The sequence below is a fragment of the Dermacentor albipictus genome, chromosome 1 (genome assembly GCF_038994185.2).
Source record: "Dermacentor albipictus isolate Rhodes 1998 colony chromosome 1, USDA_Dalb.pri_finalv2, whole genome shotgun sequence".
Taxonomy (NCBI): domain Eukaryota; kingdom Metazoa; phylum Arthropoda; class Arachnida; order Ixodida; family Ixodidae; genus Dermacentor; species Dermacentor albipictus.
The window spans coordinates 34,122,720-34,139,729 of NC_091821.1; the positions used below are offsets into that span (position 1 = coordinate 34,122,720).

General features: G+C 45.6%; 1 protein-coding gene across 2 annotated transcripts; it reads left to right on the plus strand.

The window, feature by feature from the left end:
- The first annotated feature begins 416 nt into the window (after positions 1–416).
- LOC139060824 (pro-resilin-like) lies at positions 417–16,125 on the plus strand. Of its 2 annotated transcripts, XM_070540024.1 has the most exons (4): positions 421–1,233; positions 8,582–8,963; positions 10,939–11,052; positions 13,228–16,123. In XM_070540024.1, exons 1-4 carry the CDS (start codon positions 1,186–1,188, stop codon positions 14,007–14,009), a joined length of 1,326 nt encoding a protein of 441 aa, XP_070396125.1. In that variant the 5' UTR covers positions 421–1,185; the 3' UTR covers positions 14,010–16,123. The 2 variants fall into 2 exon arrangements, with proteins under 2 accessions (XP_070396129.1, XP_070396125.1); XM_070540028.1 differs by lacking the exon at positions 10,939–11,052 and having other exon boundaries at positions 417–1,233; positions 13,228–16,125.
- The last annotated feature ends 885 nt before the right edge of the window (positions 16,126–17,010 follow it).

Here is a 17,010-nt window from a genome sequence, read left to right on the forward strand (position 1 = left end):
GTGTAACAAGCCACAGCGGGTTACTCTTTGTCTTCAATGCCAACATAAACAGAAAGCAGACGCATGCACGATCTTTCTCAGCGTCAGGGGGGTCGGCCCGCCGCTCTGTGGGACGTCCTCTCCCCGAGGCTTTACCGTGACCAGCCGAGCTACGCTTCGTGTGCTTTCGTGGAACCTATCGGACCGCGGAGCGCGCGGAATCCACCGGCGAACTCTCGCAGTGCAACTGCCCGGAAGGCGCCCCAGGTGAGGCCTTCACGCTGGTGCCTGTTCGCCAGACGAGCTCTACCTCATATCACCATCTCAAGACTGACATGCAGCGAGTACCCGGCAAGACACGTAGTGCAGCGTCTCCGGCTGATTCAGGCTGTCTTGCGCAACAGGCCTACCCCCGGAGGAAGACAGCGTTGTCACGTCCGCAGCCGACGCGGCAGCGCAGCGTCGTGTCGGCCACGCTGCAATCACCAAAAGGATAGACAGAGGCGCCGGCATCGGGCCGGGGACAGACAGAAACGGTGCAACGCGCGCGCGATCCGTGACCCAAGAGCAGCGCATCCGGTTTATACTGAAACGGGAGCAAGTGCAGAAGACGCACGCGGACGCGCGTAGGGCGGGTGGGCGAGGCGAGCTACAGTTGAGCGTCAATTCGGTTGCAGTGATTTGGGGAAACACCTTGCTGTTGCCCCCCGCGGCCTGGTCCGTTGTATCGGCTCCCGCCCCTCGTCGCGCCCCTCCTCTCCTACGTGGACGCTCGCTCGCTTTCCGGCGGAGCTTGACCAGGCATCGCGGCGCGGCGCATGCGGTGGTGAATTCCTAGCGTTTTAACCAGAAGGAATCTTTCCCGGCTGGGCTTTCGAGCGGGCCGACCGACGGTTGCCGACACCTGGCGCCGGTGCATGACGCAGCATTGGGCGTCTCGAAGCGCCTCCGACGGTAAAGGGTCGCGCTTGGAGGAGGAGGCAGATAAAGGACATCGTTTAAAGGAGGAAGTGCTGTCTCTAATGGACGAAGATTTTTCCGGCTAATGTGGTGCGAAGGTCGGAAGGACTGCCGCTGTGTTGGTGCCGTCGTTGCTGTCGCTCGTGCCGCTGTTCGCTGCCGCATCTGCGGCTACACTTGTGTCCTCTGTGTGCGAGGCAAAATAGTCGACACCGAGCTGAGCCTTGCTCCACGACGAAAGAAGAAATGACCAGCAACTGCCGCTTCGAAGGTCTCCGATACAAACGACCCATGGTGAGGCTGGCGTTACTACTTTATTGTTTTTGCTTGCCTTTTTTGCCAGTGCTCACATTTCTTGGGCTCTTTTGCTGCGCCTGATCTCACGTTCTTTACTGACGTCCGTTCGCGCCAGGAAACGGACGTTGTAACCTCTGCACGTCCTTGAAGGATTTCCGCCACAATGATTGTGGGGCTCCCTTGTTGGCTTGTTTGTTCGCGACTTCTTTGCTGCGACTTCTGAGCATGCGCAATCCCAAAAAAGGAAATTGCAATTGCGGATCTGTGCAAAGTATATCGCTAGCATAACTGTGCCCCATTACACAAGGTACAAACACTATTTCGCTTTGTGGGTTAGGCATAAAGGAAGACGCTGTGGACAAACTTTCCGACTCAGTGGAACATGCGAAGAGAAAACAGTCATGATGGCGAATTGCCTCGCTTATTGTTGTTATGCTTTATTTAGTTTTATTATGCGTTTTAAGTTTAGATTTTGGATGGATTTCATTTCACTGAGTTCATTGATTTGTTTGAAAAATGGGACACTATAAGTATGTTTTAATCAATCACAAGTTTAGCGAAAAAATTCCAGTGGTAGTTCTTGTGAAGTCATTTTTAATAAGATTTACATTTATTCTCTTACCACCAAGCGTTGCCCTTGAAATACCTAGGTTATGAGTGAGCACAATAGCCGCCATAACTGTTTACCAGCATTTTTTACGTGGTTCGTCGAAACACAATTACTGTATTAAAAAAGGCGTTCGCATGCCACTTCCATTTCTCCTTTTGATGCACTTTTATGACGATTTACTGCATGGGACAACATAAAAGTCAGCAAATCATGGAAAACAGTTCGTCATCAAGGATTATTAGCATATATGCTTCTTTGAACACCACACGACGCTAGTCTGTGGAATCAAGGAGGAGGAAAAAGAAAAGAAGAAGGCAGGGAGGTTAACCAGAATAACACCCGGTTGGCTACCCTACACTGGGGGAATGGGAAAGGGGAAAGCAAAGGCTAAAAGAAGACTAAGGTCTCAATTTTGCAATATTAGAACGCTATGATTAGTGTACGCATTTGATGAAGGAATTACCGGACTGATGTCACTAAGGAGGGAAGCTAGGAATATGACAGGCAGAGAGTGTCCCACAATCTATGTTTGCATAGACTGACAGACTATCTTACAGTATTGAATGGCGCCACAAAGATGGTTTCGAAATGAATGTGAAACATGTTCTGCGTAATGCTTTACATTTTTTCGGCGCAATGTTTGCAGCACTTTCGAACACCGAAGCGATTGCTTGACTGCTTTGTAGCTTAGGAACTAAATATGCTTATAATAATCATACCTGAGTACTATATTCCTCTTCATGAACAGGTATTAGCACTTAACACTTAGCGTTCTAACTGGCCATCAAAAGTGGTTTGCGAATAGTAAAAACCACCTCGACTCTAACCTGTTTGAAAATGTAAAGAGTGGTCGAATAGGGAAAGCGTCAGCCTGGAGCCAACGTACGACAAGAGCAGTTGTCTTCGTCAGAGTTACAGCTAAGGCAGGCCTTATGCAGACACTATGGTTCCAAGCTAAGGCTTGTTTCTTTTTTTTTCGGTCGCTGTTGATCATTTCAAGTCACCAGCTTCCTGCAAACCTCTGTCTTGTTTAAAAGCGGCAACGTGATATAAGGGAAATAATCTCAAAGCGGGTTGTTTTTTACTTCCATGCCTCAATAGACCTCTATATGATTGCTTTGCCGTTTTAATCTATTATTTGTGCCTAGCATTGACAACTATTTCATTGTTTCTTGTCAAGCCTGTACCCCGAGAAAACAGCATACAATAGACGTAAGTATGTCACTTCTCGAAACGGTACTACCGATAAAACTCTACTGACAGTTCTAATGTTTATAGCACGTAGAAGTGCGACGTATCGCAGAAGAGCATTTTAGTCACTCAGTAGATGCCGTTGCAAGTTCGGCACAACTGCATGTCATGCATGCATATCATGAAGTAATACCTCATTGTAGCACATGGGAGCTGCACTCAAAGACCAGCGTTGATTACATTATGTGTCCATCTTCCTGTGAATGTATGTTTGTGCAAGTAAATTTGGTGACATTATTATTAATATAGTATCGCTCTTTATTAGCATCAAATCAACGATGATCGATGTTGCATTAAATTTGTTTATTATTTCTTACGCAGAGCTACATGCACGGCAGTGTGAAGTAAGCAAGCGTTTTAATGAGGTTTTATGGTTGTTTCGTTGCACCGGAATATCTTATATTTGGAACCAAGGGCGTTTTTTTCCTGAATCAGTTTGTACACAAATGCTCCTATGCATACACGATGCGGTGCTATGTATACAGCGATTACACTATTAACGCTTTCAATGCTAACACTGTGTTACAGTCCTTATTCAACTCGTTAGATAACAATGTCAAGTTTCGCGATAGCTCTCGTAAGTAAAAGAGGTTGCGAGTGAATGTATGAACAACTTTGTGTCAGAGATTCCTGATTTCAACAGCATTTAGTTTACCAAGAGGTTTTAACTGCCAAATGGTTCTGCCAATATTGCGAATATTGAACTATAGTCCTAATCTCTATGCTTAGAATTAAGTGTCAGGTAACCGCACTCTGCGTTTGTATCATTAGCAGTCTAACTAGAAGTAACACTGACAAAAAATCTAATCTTTACTAACAAGAGAAATTTTCCGAAAAAGTTCTCTCCAATACGCATTTTCCTGTCCTTCATTCAAGCGATGCTGAAATTTCATGTTTAAATTGCTTTCGCCTTGAATCGAGCTCAGTGAGAACGACGCAGGGATTAGCCACGCAGCATACGTGGTCACGTGTCACTTATCATGAAGCGGGTGGGGGCATCAAGTGCTCCAAGTCACATCATCAACATATACACATTGCATATCATCGTCTTCTAGGTCATGCCAAATTTTAAACATACATAGGTGTTTGGCTTTAAAGATAATGCGATATTATGGGAAAACAGCGACAGCCTGCGTCACCGCAGCCTGTGGCTGCTTCTCATAGTGAGACAAGGGCACAGGTCTCGGCCTGACCTGCTCTTCAGCGTCTCCCTACCCTTCGTTAGCACTTTGCTTCACGTGTATTTGGCCACGCCTTCCCTTTTCTGGGGCCGTTATAATCACCGTCACTCTTGCTACCACAAATTTTAAATTTAGGTAATAATGTCTGACTCATAAGTTTTGTAACTGGCCTACTCTTTTCTCCGACATAAGCCCGGAGGAGCAATAAGCATTTTGATCTGTTGTTGACTGTCACGAGCTCGTGTATTTAGAGGTGCAGCCCCAAAATAGAATGGCCAGGGGCTTGATTCCGGGATTGTCGAAGGGTGTAGAGTTTTCATTGCTTTTTACCTGGCCGCCGCTGGTGGGCAATGTCTAGGGCCGCAAGGCTAGAAGAAGGAGCATAACCAGATTTCAGAAGAACGTCGATGTTCTGCGAGCTTTCAAGTGTAACCTGAGTGTCGCCGTCATGAGAATTACACGCTTGATAATTGACTGGTTGTTGCACACACGTCTGCAAGGTCTAGTGATATATGTCGTTACCAGACCATGCCGCACTGAGGATATGTCACAGAGGAGCAGAAAAAGTAGTGTTTCATAAGCTCAATGTGGGGCTAAAATAATTTTGAACTTCTACGATGTTTATCAAATACACATGCATGCACAGGTGACAAAGCTTTTGACGAGACCTGACTTTGGGTCGTAAAGTGGGATGCCCCTAAGGGCCCTCGACGCAGTGAAGTGGGAGGGATCCAAGCACTCTTTACTATGTACACAGCTTTGAAACAACCGGGATTCCAAAGGAATCTCACTAGTGAGGCCAACAACAGCTTCAGGCACCTGCTGTGTGGCCTGCGCGATTTCGAAGCAGGCTGTAAGTACTGTCTCGAAGCCGTGTACGGGACAGAAGCAGACATCGAGAGTCGTATAATGGTGTGAGATTAGGGGTATGCACGACGCAGCAGCGGTTTACGGGTCATAACACTTGCTTCATACTGTAGTGTAGAAGTACGTGGCAAGACCTGTTAAAAAAATGACGGGCGGCCTAGACGTGGCGGCGCCACATGGCTTTGTCCGAGGGTAGCAGTCAGCGGGACGCGTTCGTCTTTGCCGCTGTGCCCAGCGCCTGAAGCCTTGAACACCCTCGTCTCTATGTAGCTCTAGGTCGTTGCTTGCGTAAACAAAACAAACAAACAAAAAAAAACTGGCGGTGCATTTTGCGCGTCGGCCGTTTCGCGGGCATTTGCGTCGTGCGAAAGTGCGCGTACACACGTAATGCGTGACCATGGATTGCACGGCCATGGCATCGCTGTGGAGCAGTGGGTGGGTGGCGTGCCTATATTAGAGCCACCCGACCTTACCACTTCCCCTCCTGTCTGCTGTGTGTTTGCTTTGTGGCGTTTTATTTCAGTCCTCACGTTCCGGTCGGAGCGGGTACACGCGCCGCCAGCGAAGCGAGGCGCACAAGTCGTGATAAACCGACTCGCGCCGGGGACTAAGATGGCCAAAGCCACGCCGGAAGCGATAATTGGACGTCGTTCTGCGAAACGCGCGCGGGGTGGCATAGAGCCGAATCACGTGCACAAAATCGTGCGGCGAATCACGGCACACAACGTGCCAGTGGATTCTACTAGGCCGACCCAACGTGCTGATTATTGTCGGACGAGACGAAAGATGGGAGAAGGACGCCCTCTGTTAACTGCTTGCTGGAAGGGGGCAGAGAAATGATTACCGCATACTTGGGCGCCAGCTTCTAGAAAGAGAAGACAGAACCTGAAATTGCCTGCAGATGCCTGAGACTTCACAGTGGGGCAGCTCCTAATTTCCTCGCTTTCTTTAGCAGTTGCCAGTACGAGCTGTCATAGCAGCAGTTTTCTAAAAGATGCCCCTGTTACTGTGGTAGTCGAGCAATATGATAATTTATTTTAGATATTTGCAGCCTCGAAAAAATAGCTTGTCGGGCGTGTCGACGGGCGATAGCGGATGTAACAATTCGAGGGTAGAATAATATTTTCAGCTGCAATTTATTTTTAAAGGGCTATTTACTATTGTAGCCAAAGCGAAGCCTCTTGGAAACGAGTGTGAGAGTGACGACGGGACGGGAACAAAGTTATTCTAGAGAAACTGTGGTTCACGGTTGCATAAAAGCAAATAAGATCCGCTGTAGGCCACTTATAGCAATAAATGCCTAAATGAGTGCGATATCTTAGGTACTTAAATCTAAAAGTGGGCAAGGTTGACTAACAGTTTTTATATTTTGTTTTTTCATCGTATAGTGCTTGTAAAACACACACACAAACACACATTGTGACGTGCAACGTTGCCCACGCACAAACGTAAACCAGAGTTTAGTAACAATGTTGCGCTTGTTGCACTATAACGTACCTTTCCTAGTTATATTTTCACGAGAGGTAGCGCCTCTTCTGAAGGAGTGGGAGGAGGAATCAAACCAAAACGGTAAAGTTACAGGAATATTGAAAGGGCAGTGATCAATTGTTCGACGCCACATCATCCCTGATATGGCTTGAGTTATATGAGAACTCTACGCCTGAGAACGCAGAGTTATAGGTCAAAAATTTAGGCAAAGAGTATATGTGCAATGTGTTAAAATTATTAAGAAACCATTGGACATGTTTCGCTGGAATTTGACAAAACCTATCCAGATATAAATGTGGATGTAATTAGGCTGCCAGAGGTCATTTGTTTTAAGCCCATGGCAATGTAAATGAATCTGAATGAATAGTAAGAGACGGCTGGAAAATTGGTGAAGCAAAGGAAAGAAAAAGTGCGTGCAGGGGCAAGAACTATTTATTTTGAGTAATTTAATTTCATGTATTAAAAGTATTTAAAGATTAAGGTACAGCAAACGGTAGGTGGGCGAGCTTTGTGCTCCATGCCATCACCACATTTCAAAGGGAAATATAATATGCTGATCATAATAAGCATCATCATCATCATAGGAAACAATCTCACATAGGTTCACCGCAAGGAGCCATTCGATGTCCTTTTTCGGGCCCAATGCGTCTAGCAATGTGTGATTTACTTGGACAGTTGAAATAACGACCGGCCAGAAGCCCAAAAAACTTATGCGTACGCCGCACTGAAGTATGCAAAAAAAAAAATTGCTGGCTCTCCCGTCATCGAAAGTAGATGTAAGCATAAAATGGCAACCGGCAAAGCAGCCTGGTTGGAGATGATACAGGCCCCATTCTTAAAGTGGGTGTAGTGCATGTTCGCAATGACAAAACCCACCACATCACACCGCATCACACCGCACCACACCGCACCACACCATATCGTGCACTGGTCCGTATGAACGCTGGCCATTTCGAAGAAAACGCCTGAAGGCCGCACCACAGGAGGCGAAAGTCGCCAGGGAAACAGATTGCACGGCCCAGCTCGAAGAAGAATGAATTGAATTCTGGGGTTTTACGTGCCAAAACCACGATTTGATTATTAGGTAAACCGTAGTGGGGGCCTCTAGAATAATTTTGACCACCAGGGGATCTTTAACGTGCCCCCCAATGTACGGGACACGGACGTTTTGGTATTTCGCCTCTATCGAAATGCGGCCGCCGCCACCGGGATTTGCTCCTGCGACCTCATGCTTAGCAGGGCAACACCATAACCGCTAAGCCACCGCGGCAGGTGGAAGAACCTGAAGGAGGCGCCACACAGTGTGGCGCCATCTCTCGAGGCGACGCAAAACCCGCTCCGCGGAACTCGCGGACCACTAGCGTTCAAAAGTGCGCTCAGCGCCAAAAGATGACCAATGAAGTGTATCGTGCCCTGTATCTGCCTTTTGAACGTCGCTATTGGAAGTGACAAGTACAACTTCAGCGTACTAGAAGTTCCAGCTTGAGTGATATTATGAACAAACATTAGGAAGAATTCTGACGCATTTTTTTCTTAACTTGTTTGGGCAGTAACTAGCGTATGTAATGCGGTCCTGTATAAAGGATAGGAGAGGCCACAGACCGCACCTTTAATCTTAAGTTTTGACTGGTTTCCTGGATGATCTCGCTTTTTTTTCTCGCAACTTGCCCGGATGTTCTCGTTTGAGTGCCCGGACAACGGCTCTGACTTTTGACTCAAGGTCACTTAAATTTAAATTTGAACTTGAAGGCGTGCAAAATCTCATAATGAAGCCGAAAAAAAAAACACTCATTGGTGTACCGATCGTCACTGCGCTGCATAGTCGGTGCACACGCTGCGGAGCAATTGCAGTGCAGAAATAAAGGTGATATACGTGACGGGCAGAAACCCGTCATCGTGGACGCTCGCGAGCGGGTTGACCAGTCACACCGATGGCTGGCGTTCGCAGGTACGCGTCTGCATAGCATTGCTGCTAGCGCTGACATTGGCGTCTGCCACAGCGACGCCGCGGCAGGCGCCGACGGAGGCGAGGCTGGCGCAGCTGTATCCGGAGGTCGAGACAACTACCGAAGAGTACGAGTACGAGTTCATCGAGGGCCGCATCGTGGGCGGGAAGCCGGTGTCCGTGCTTAGAAAGCGTGCCCACGGGGGCGGTACCGCATCCAAGACTTCCTCGAGCGCCTCGCAAGGTGGGAAGGGCGGCAGCGGCTCGACTTCCTCGACGCCAGGAAGCGGGGAAGCCAAGCGACCGCCATCGAGGACCACTGGAAGACCATCCATAGGCGATGGACTCAGGCCGGACTCGAGCAGCTGGAGACCTTCCTTGTCCGGTAGGAATTGATGATCTCGTCGCCCAATGCCCGTCTTTACCGCATCATTAATGATCGGTTTACTGGTGGATTTGTGACGGTAGGAATCAGAAAACACGGAATGCGCTTTGCGGACACCGACACGGTGGGTGGTCTGGTCTTTGTATGCTTTCCTGTTCTTCCCATACCCGGGAAGTTTGACCATTGTTCCGGCGGCCATCTGCTAAACTTCACCACAATGCATCAGCGTAACTCAATGGGCAGCATTTATAAAAAAAAAATTATATTTCAATTGGCCGCTTGAATTTCAACATTCTTCAGCCAGCAACGTCCAGAGGGTGCATCCTTCTAATGTTTGTATTGATGGCACTTAATCATAGCTTTCCTGCTGCGTTTTAGCAGTGGTTTAATCCTGACCAATGTTATGCTATAACGCAGCAAGGACGTTAACACTAAGAGCTGCAAACACGCACGTTAAAAGGGCGTACTCTGTCGACGTTGCTAACTGAAAGTTGTTGAAATTTGAGCGGCCTTCTGAAATATACTTTTTTTAATGCTTCCCATTGAGTTACGCTGGTGCACTGCGGTGAAGTTCGACAGAAAGACGAAGGTGCAATGTCTAAAATTCCTGGACATGCGGAATAGATGTCAGTAGTTGGTATAAAGTATCATTTTCCCACGGGGACACCCTTGGCTCGTTCCTAGAAACCCGGTGAACGAATATTGCAGCCTCAGCAAAATTTTAGACCGCTTGTGTCGGAAAAAAAACTGTCTTGTAAAATAATAAACCCTACAAATCTTATCTAAGAAATAAAAAAAGATGTAAACAAGGCTAAAAATTAAAAATTTTCATGCCACAAAAGTAAGAGTGAAATATTTAGGGCTATTTCCTCAAACGCACTACCTTGTTGTTTCAGTGCTAGCACCAGGTATTTTCAGTACGTTAAAATATTAGTGAATTGAAGGCAACTATACCATGGAACATGACCGAGGTATTACCAGGTTTTTTCGCCATAATAATTCTTTAAGGGAACTTTGCTTTGCTTCAGCTCGAGTTTTAAAATGCAGAAGACGTGTTTTTTATTTGTTCCTTAGAAAAGTGAGTGTGACGTCTTTGCAGTCCACCGAACTAAATTTAAGGCTACTTTCTAATGAGTTGTGGTGTCGCAAAATGTAACGCAACATTTAAATACTGTTGTCGCAAGTACGCCGTAGATTACGAATACCGAGAGTTCCATTAGTCCCCATTTACACGTATCCGACATTCGCGGACTTCTCTAATGTCTCATTTTCTTTCATCAGTGCGCATGCACATTTATTCTCATGCGTAAAGCGCATAGTGATCACGGATGGGGAGAGTATGCAAAGCCCACAACGAAAAAAGTAGCGTATCTTCCAAAACCAAAGGGATAAGGGAAAAATGAGAAAGCAAGGTTAAAGTCAGTGGGAATTCAGTCACCAAAATATATAAAATGTAGGCTGAAAAATATATACTTTCTTGTTGGTAAAAACCAACAAACGGCACAGTTTGGCTGTGGTCAGCGGAAAAATTAAGTCAACCAAGCGCCACCTGCTTGTGGAGTAGAGCATGCGGACATATTTTGGCGGCACACAATATCGGAATGAAAACCGTGAAGTTTTAAAGCTGAAGTAATTCAGAGTAGAAGTTGGGACCAGTAGAAATTCACTATACCTCTTTCTTTCTCCCATCTCTCTCTTCCTCTTCTTCCTTCCCCCAGCGTAGGGTAGCCAACCAAACTCTTGACTGGTTAGCATCCCTGCCTTCCTTATATACCTCTCTATTGTATTCGAGGATGAATTTAGTTACCCTGAAATTATGAGTTCCATAACTTGTAGTTTGGCCGGAAATTAATGGTGTCGAACAAGTAATCCTCAGTGTTCTGCCATACAGGCTTTGTGTTCTAGTCATAATTAATGCTTCCTGCACTTGAATGAGGTTACACTTTTCTTGTCGCCTACTCCCGTATTCAAACAGGCACAGGTGCGAATGCTGGCAACTCACGTCCAAACCTGTCTCCTGGGATTCTACCAGGCAGCAGTGCATCTGGCGGCGGTTCCTCTGTGGACAGGCAACGGCCACAGGACTTTGGTCAGTCGTCTGGACACTTTATTTAAACATTTCTCCGTGTTCAGTTCTGAACATATTCAAATAAGGGAGAGATGAAAGAAAATGAAAAGCAGGGAAGTTAACCAGCGGATATCTCCGGTTAGCTACCCTGCACTGTAGAAGGGGAAATTTTTTTGGAATTAAGAAATGGGAATACAGTTCTAACCTTTGACCCTGGCAGTTTAACGAGCGGATTGCTTTTATTGCTGCGCTCCAGTTAAGCAGAGAAGAATCATATGAGGGCGCATAAAAATGTCCTTGGCATAAGAACAAAGCTTTGTCGCTGTTAACCACATTTATACAAATGGAAGAAAAACGTCAGTGTAGTTCAAATAGTTGTCAGTTTGAATTACATTGCTATATGTAACGAAATGTTACAAATCCCTTTCCTGTCTACTTCAACCTGCCTTTTTACACGTTAGGGCAACAAACACGTATATATGTTTACTAGTTCTAAGTCTTTCTCTGTATAAGTACTACTTTGGGACAAATCTGTGTGTTGGTACTCGAAAACTGGCAGGCGGCAGGCATCACAGAGTGCAGCGTGTGTATCTGATGCCTCGTTCGCTGTACTTTGTCGCTTTATACATGCTGCTTCTTAACTCGAACATATTACATAAAATTTGACACACTAATGCAACTCTCGCAGCCGCTTAGCATGGTTAGGCTAATATCGATGTTTAGACAGTTGTAGTAATTCTTGAAATGTTACTATTCGGAACTTATTTATTATTTTGGAAGAAATCATGTCGGGCTCATATTGTACTGAAGGGGCTAGAAATCATGTCGCATATTGACGGCTGCATCAGAGATGGTTCATATACATATATATCTTCTGCTTCACCGTAGTAGGTTGTTTGTTTAGTGCTGTTTGAAGCACTAAATAAATGGCTGAAAGTTCTGTATCCCTTTAGCTCAAATCATAGAGTTTCTCACTATGACACCTAGAGGGAAATCTGGCGCCACCGTCTATGGGAGTTTCCTAAGGGGCGCTGTGCCGTCGTGGGAATGACGGTATAAGTGTCTGCGAGGCTTGTGTTGGCTGGTGTTGTAAGAGGCTTCGTCTGAAACGTGGATATGGCTACACAAATAACGCGTTCTTAAAGTAAAATCTTCATAAAATGTTTCCATTCACGCATATTACATCTTCCAGTGAAGTTTACTCACCTACAATGCATAACCAAGCGAAGAAAAGCAAGAACAGACGACGAACTGTTCCAAAACAAGCACGAATCTTGTCGTCTGTCCTCCAACTTTAGCGGCCCGCTGATACTTTTTACGTTTCATATAATTGTACATGCAATAACAAATTCTTATAGTTAAACAAAACATACTTTTGTGTAATAATAAAGCTAAAAGAGCTTTTTACGTTCTGTTTTAGTAGAAAATTAATCATTGCGACCGACGGAACGGTGCTTGCCTGGCTCTCCGAGAACGATGCCAATCCGAAGTCGCAATATACCGGCATTCCCATGCATACCACAGCGCAGCAGCGCCAGATTTCCCTCTAGGTAATATAGTGAGAAACTCTATGGCTCAAATGGTTGGGATTATGGATCGACTACCTCTGTATAGATTTCTGCTGTGTGCAGTGCACCTGTAGTAGTTTATGTTATAGAGACATGAATCCCCTCTGCGGCACTGAAGAAACAGGTTGCATTTGCTTTCTACACCCACGATTCCTCATTTTAAACGTTCGGTGAACATTTATGGCTGGGTGAAGCCCTAGTTTGTTTTTGATTGTGGTGAACGTCTTACGGCACGAAAGGGCAAAGGACAAGTTAGATGAAGAGGAGAAAAAGAAGGGCACTGAACTTTGAACTATACTTATTATCGCTCGATACACGTATACCCCACAAAATCAACGTACAAAATCCTCAAAATGTGGATACAGAAGCAGTTTTCTAATCACAAACATCTGGTAAAATTATAATTGCCACTGCGCATTATCACGTTAAACGGATATTACAAATACATATTCTTTTTTTCTGTTCACGTCACGGAAACCGTGCTTCCCCGTGCATCCTTATTTTCTCAACTTTTTTGAATTCTGGATGAAGGTATCGTGTCAAATTATGTTTCGATAAGGTTGATGCAGCAAATTATGGAAATTGATGAAATGTAGTTTTCATTTTTTCTTTCGGCTTCAACATGCAGGTACAGATCGCCAACGCGAGGCTAACGGTTTTGACAACGAGCATCGGGGTGGCTTGCCCAACCAGAACCGAGAAAGCGGCAATGCTATGCCCTGGAACCACCAGGGGGTGTCTCCGGGCTACCCTGCCCCAGTAACATCCGCTTACACAGATGACGAGTCGCCTACCTACATTCCAAACCCACCCGCAACACCGAACACGTACCCACCGCACAACGAACAGCGACCATCGCTGTCGCCCAGCCCAGGCAACTCTGGCAGCTCACAGGGTGGTGGAGGCATCATCATCGGTCATCCGCCGACCGACACGTTCTCGCAACATGAGGGTGGCGCGAACAGGCCTTCTGCAGTGCCCGACCGAGGCAATGGGCCTCGTTTGGATGGTGGCTTGATTATAGGCAGCCCACCAATTAATGGTCCCCGCAGTCGCCCGGGTGGCTTCAACGAACCCCTGCCATCGCAGGAATTAGACCAGGCGCGAAGAGGAGTTGTAAACCAACCACCCTTACAGCGAGGAGTAGGGTCCTTCGGCTTGCCCTCATTGCCGAACAACCCGTTCGCACCTTCGAACCCAGGATTTCACGTACCCGGTAGTTTGCCACTGCCATTTGGAGCGGGCCTCTTCAATCCGGGGCTTGTGAACATCCAGAAGGCTGTGGAGAACGCGGCTGCTGGTGTTCTGGGCGCGACTGGTGCCGGAATCCACCCCACTGCAGCCAACATCTTCGGAAGGACGTCTACCTTTGGCCAAATGACCAGCTTTGGGTTCGCGGAGAGGAAGTGATTCCGTTCACGCGTGGTTTTATTAATCAAACGACAATGTGTGCGCGTACACTCTGGTTACAGCGCGGTAATAATAAACACTCATTACTAGAGTTTAGCACTAATAGACACTGCTATGCGTGTAATCGAGGAAGCCCGATTGCTATGTACCGTAATAATAATGCGTTAAACGCACTACCAGGAGCGCATTAAAGCCTCGCTTTTCTTACTCTACTATTTTTCAGCGTATAGCTGACATATACAGGTACGAAAGAATTGCGTGCCTTGAACATATCAAATAGGTAGTTTTGGCAAACTCAACTTGAACACTATTATGTCTTTCCAGGCATTCAGAATTATGCTGTGCATGTCATGGAAATTTGCTTGGACTTCTGATTGCTTGTCAAAGGATCACAGTGTTTAGATGCGGCTTGGCGGCATTCGTGCATTTCTTTAATGCTGGTGTCGCACTGTTGTTCTCTTATAGAACGTTTAGAGGCATTTTGTTTCTTAACCCTTTTTGAACAGCGGACCAGAATTTCTTTATTTTTGCCAAAGTCGTTCCTTCTTCTCCTGTATGTCTTTGGGTTTGGAAGTGTTTTATGTCATCAAAAGTAACAGGAGCAGCAATTTCCAAAGGTGTCACCATTTATTTCTCATAGATTCAGTCAAAAATAATTTCTAAGAGAGTTATGCTGCCAGCGATCTTTATTTCAATCCTTAGTTTGAGGGCGAGAACATTTCAAGGGCGAAGAAAAAAGCGAGCATTCTTGTGTTGACGCCACTCTCTAAAAACACTCGATGTGTCAGAAAACTTTGCGGGATAGGATGGACACATTATTGAAAAATGCCGTAGAAGTGACCAAGTACCATCTAGTGTCCGAAGGCAGCGTTGTAAACATACCATTGAAAACGATAGTGTTATTCTTTCTAGGCAAAATTTCTCTTGGCAGAAGAATACATGGCACAGTAAATGCCGTTTCTGGACCTGGAACGATGCGAGTGTTTTCAGGTGCTTGTGGCGTCGCAATGCAACGTGCTGGAAGTTTATAGGAGTCAGTGCAAACACTGTTGTGACTCCAGCGTTCAATTCCTATTTTTTTCGGAGAAGAACACTCTTCTTTACAGGGATGTTTGCAATTTAGCTATTCAGGAAAGTTTACTTTTCTTCTTGTGGAGCGCTTGTTAACCTTCTGATCACCTATGACGCTACCAACACTTTTTCTACTGTATTATTTTTTTGTGATAAATAAATCGCAATTTCTTCTGTCCATTTGTTGAGGTAAAAGGACCCTAAACACAGCAGCTGCCATATGTGTTCGTTTATACATCACTACGATCTAATAGAGTAGTACCGATTGCGTAACTTTGTGTCATTTCTACACCTTGTAAAAGACACGACGAGCCTTTTGCCACAGAGATGAGCTTTTACGTGCATACAGGCGACGCTTACACGCCATTATTATACGACCGTTCTTATTCACTGAGCCCGTGCTTACCAACTACTACAAGTGCCAAACTTGGATCATAACTAGGGTGCCAGTTTTGTTTACGTATTACAGTGCACGTGCACCTCAAAACCCTGGTTTGGAGATAAGAGGTTTGGTTACTAAAAAAAAGTAGTCATTGCAGGAAGTCAAGTTTTTATTTGAAAGTTACTTTAATATTATGCTTCATGCCAAATACTGCCAAATACGATCAGGTTTCGGAGCAGCCTTGATGCATTCCCTCATGCATAAGTAAGACTTGGTAACGTTTTTCTGGGCTCTTACATTAAGAGCCTGTAATAGAAAGCCGCATTGGTCAGGCTGCTTTCAACTGCGTGTATAGAAATATTTATTCGTGAATTAAGAATAGAGTGAAAAATACCACGTCCGATGGCAAAAGAAAAAATGAAATATTAGCGCAAATAAAAGGTGGCAAGCATCATAAGTTGCTGTTATGATTCCGAAAATCCTGTCATCTTCAAGTACTAGGTATATCTGTCGACGTTTGAACATTTTATACTCGTATATGAGTACAAAGTGCTCAAAAATTTCCTGAGACTTAGAGCATACACGCCGTCGTTTGTTTCAGGTTCAATTTTGTTGTGATATCGATACGATTTCGCTGCCGTATTGACGATGAATTAAATCTTTTCTTTTTGTTTTCAACGTTTTCTTTATTTGCCATCTCTCTCGCCTCGCAAGGTCAACTTCCCTGCTTTGCGTTTCTAGCATGGTTTCCGCCGCTAAAGCATGCACGATGTCAGAATTATCTGGTCCCAGGACACTACCATGCTCCTTCATCCGATGCAGAATCTGTTCTTGCCATACGCATTATGACGAGTGGGCTCATGCGAGGCATTCTGTGTCATTGCGTTGTATACACTCGTACAGGGTGAAACCCTGCAAGGGTAGGGTAGCATACTGTGCTACGCCGAAGTATCGGAGGCCATTTGCGATCTAATGTGAGCGAGCAATCTTACACGAGGGTTTGGCGATTCTACACGAAAAGAAGGCGGGCAGCTGCAGCAGACATACGGCTGACATGGGCGTTCGCCCATTCGCGTGATCGAGATGCATATTCAAAGTGCGCAACGTGTAGCCATTTCGTGTAGGTTATTTGACGTTGCTCATTTCTACCAAAAGAAGAATTCGATTTAAGTAGCTTGCATTCTAATTTTACTGCTTCAAGGCTACCAGCCACCGAGCAGTGAGTATCATCGAGCCACCATCACGCTGAGTGCAAGCTCGTAGGACCGACTCGTTTGTCTTTTGTGCAAAGACTAAGTCACAAATTTGTTGTTTCGTTAACGTGAATGTATGTGACCTAATATCACGCATAGACTCCCTTTGTTGTCTACAGGACGCTGTTATACAGAACTGCATGCTAGATGGTCAAACCATGCTGAGGATCCATAACGGAAATTAGGAAACCTGTAACCGCATCATGAACCCTCCTCCCCTCACGTTGCTCTTCAGCACAATATGTTCCAATATGATCCGCATAGAATATAACATAATAAATATATTTTTATGAGA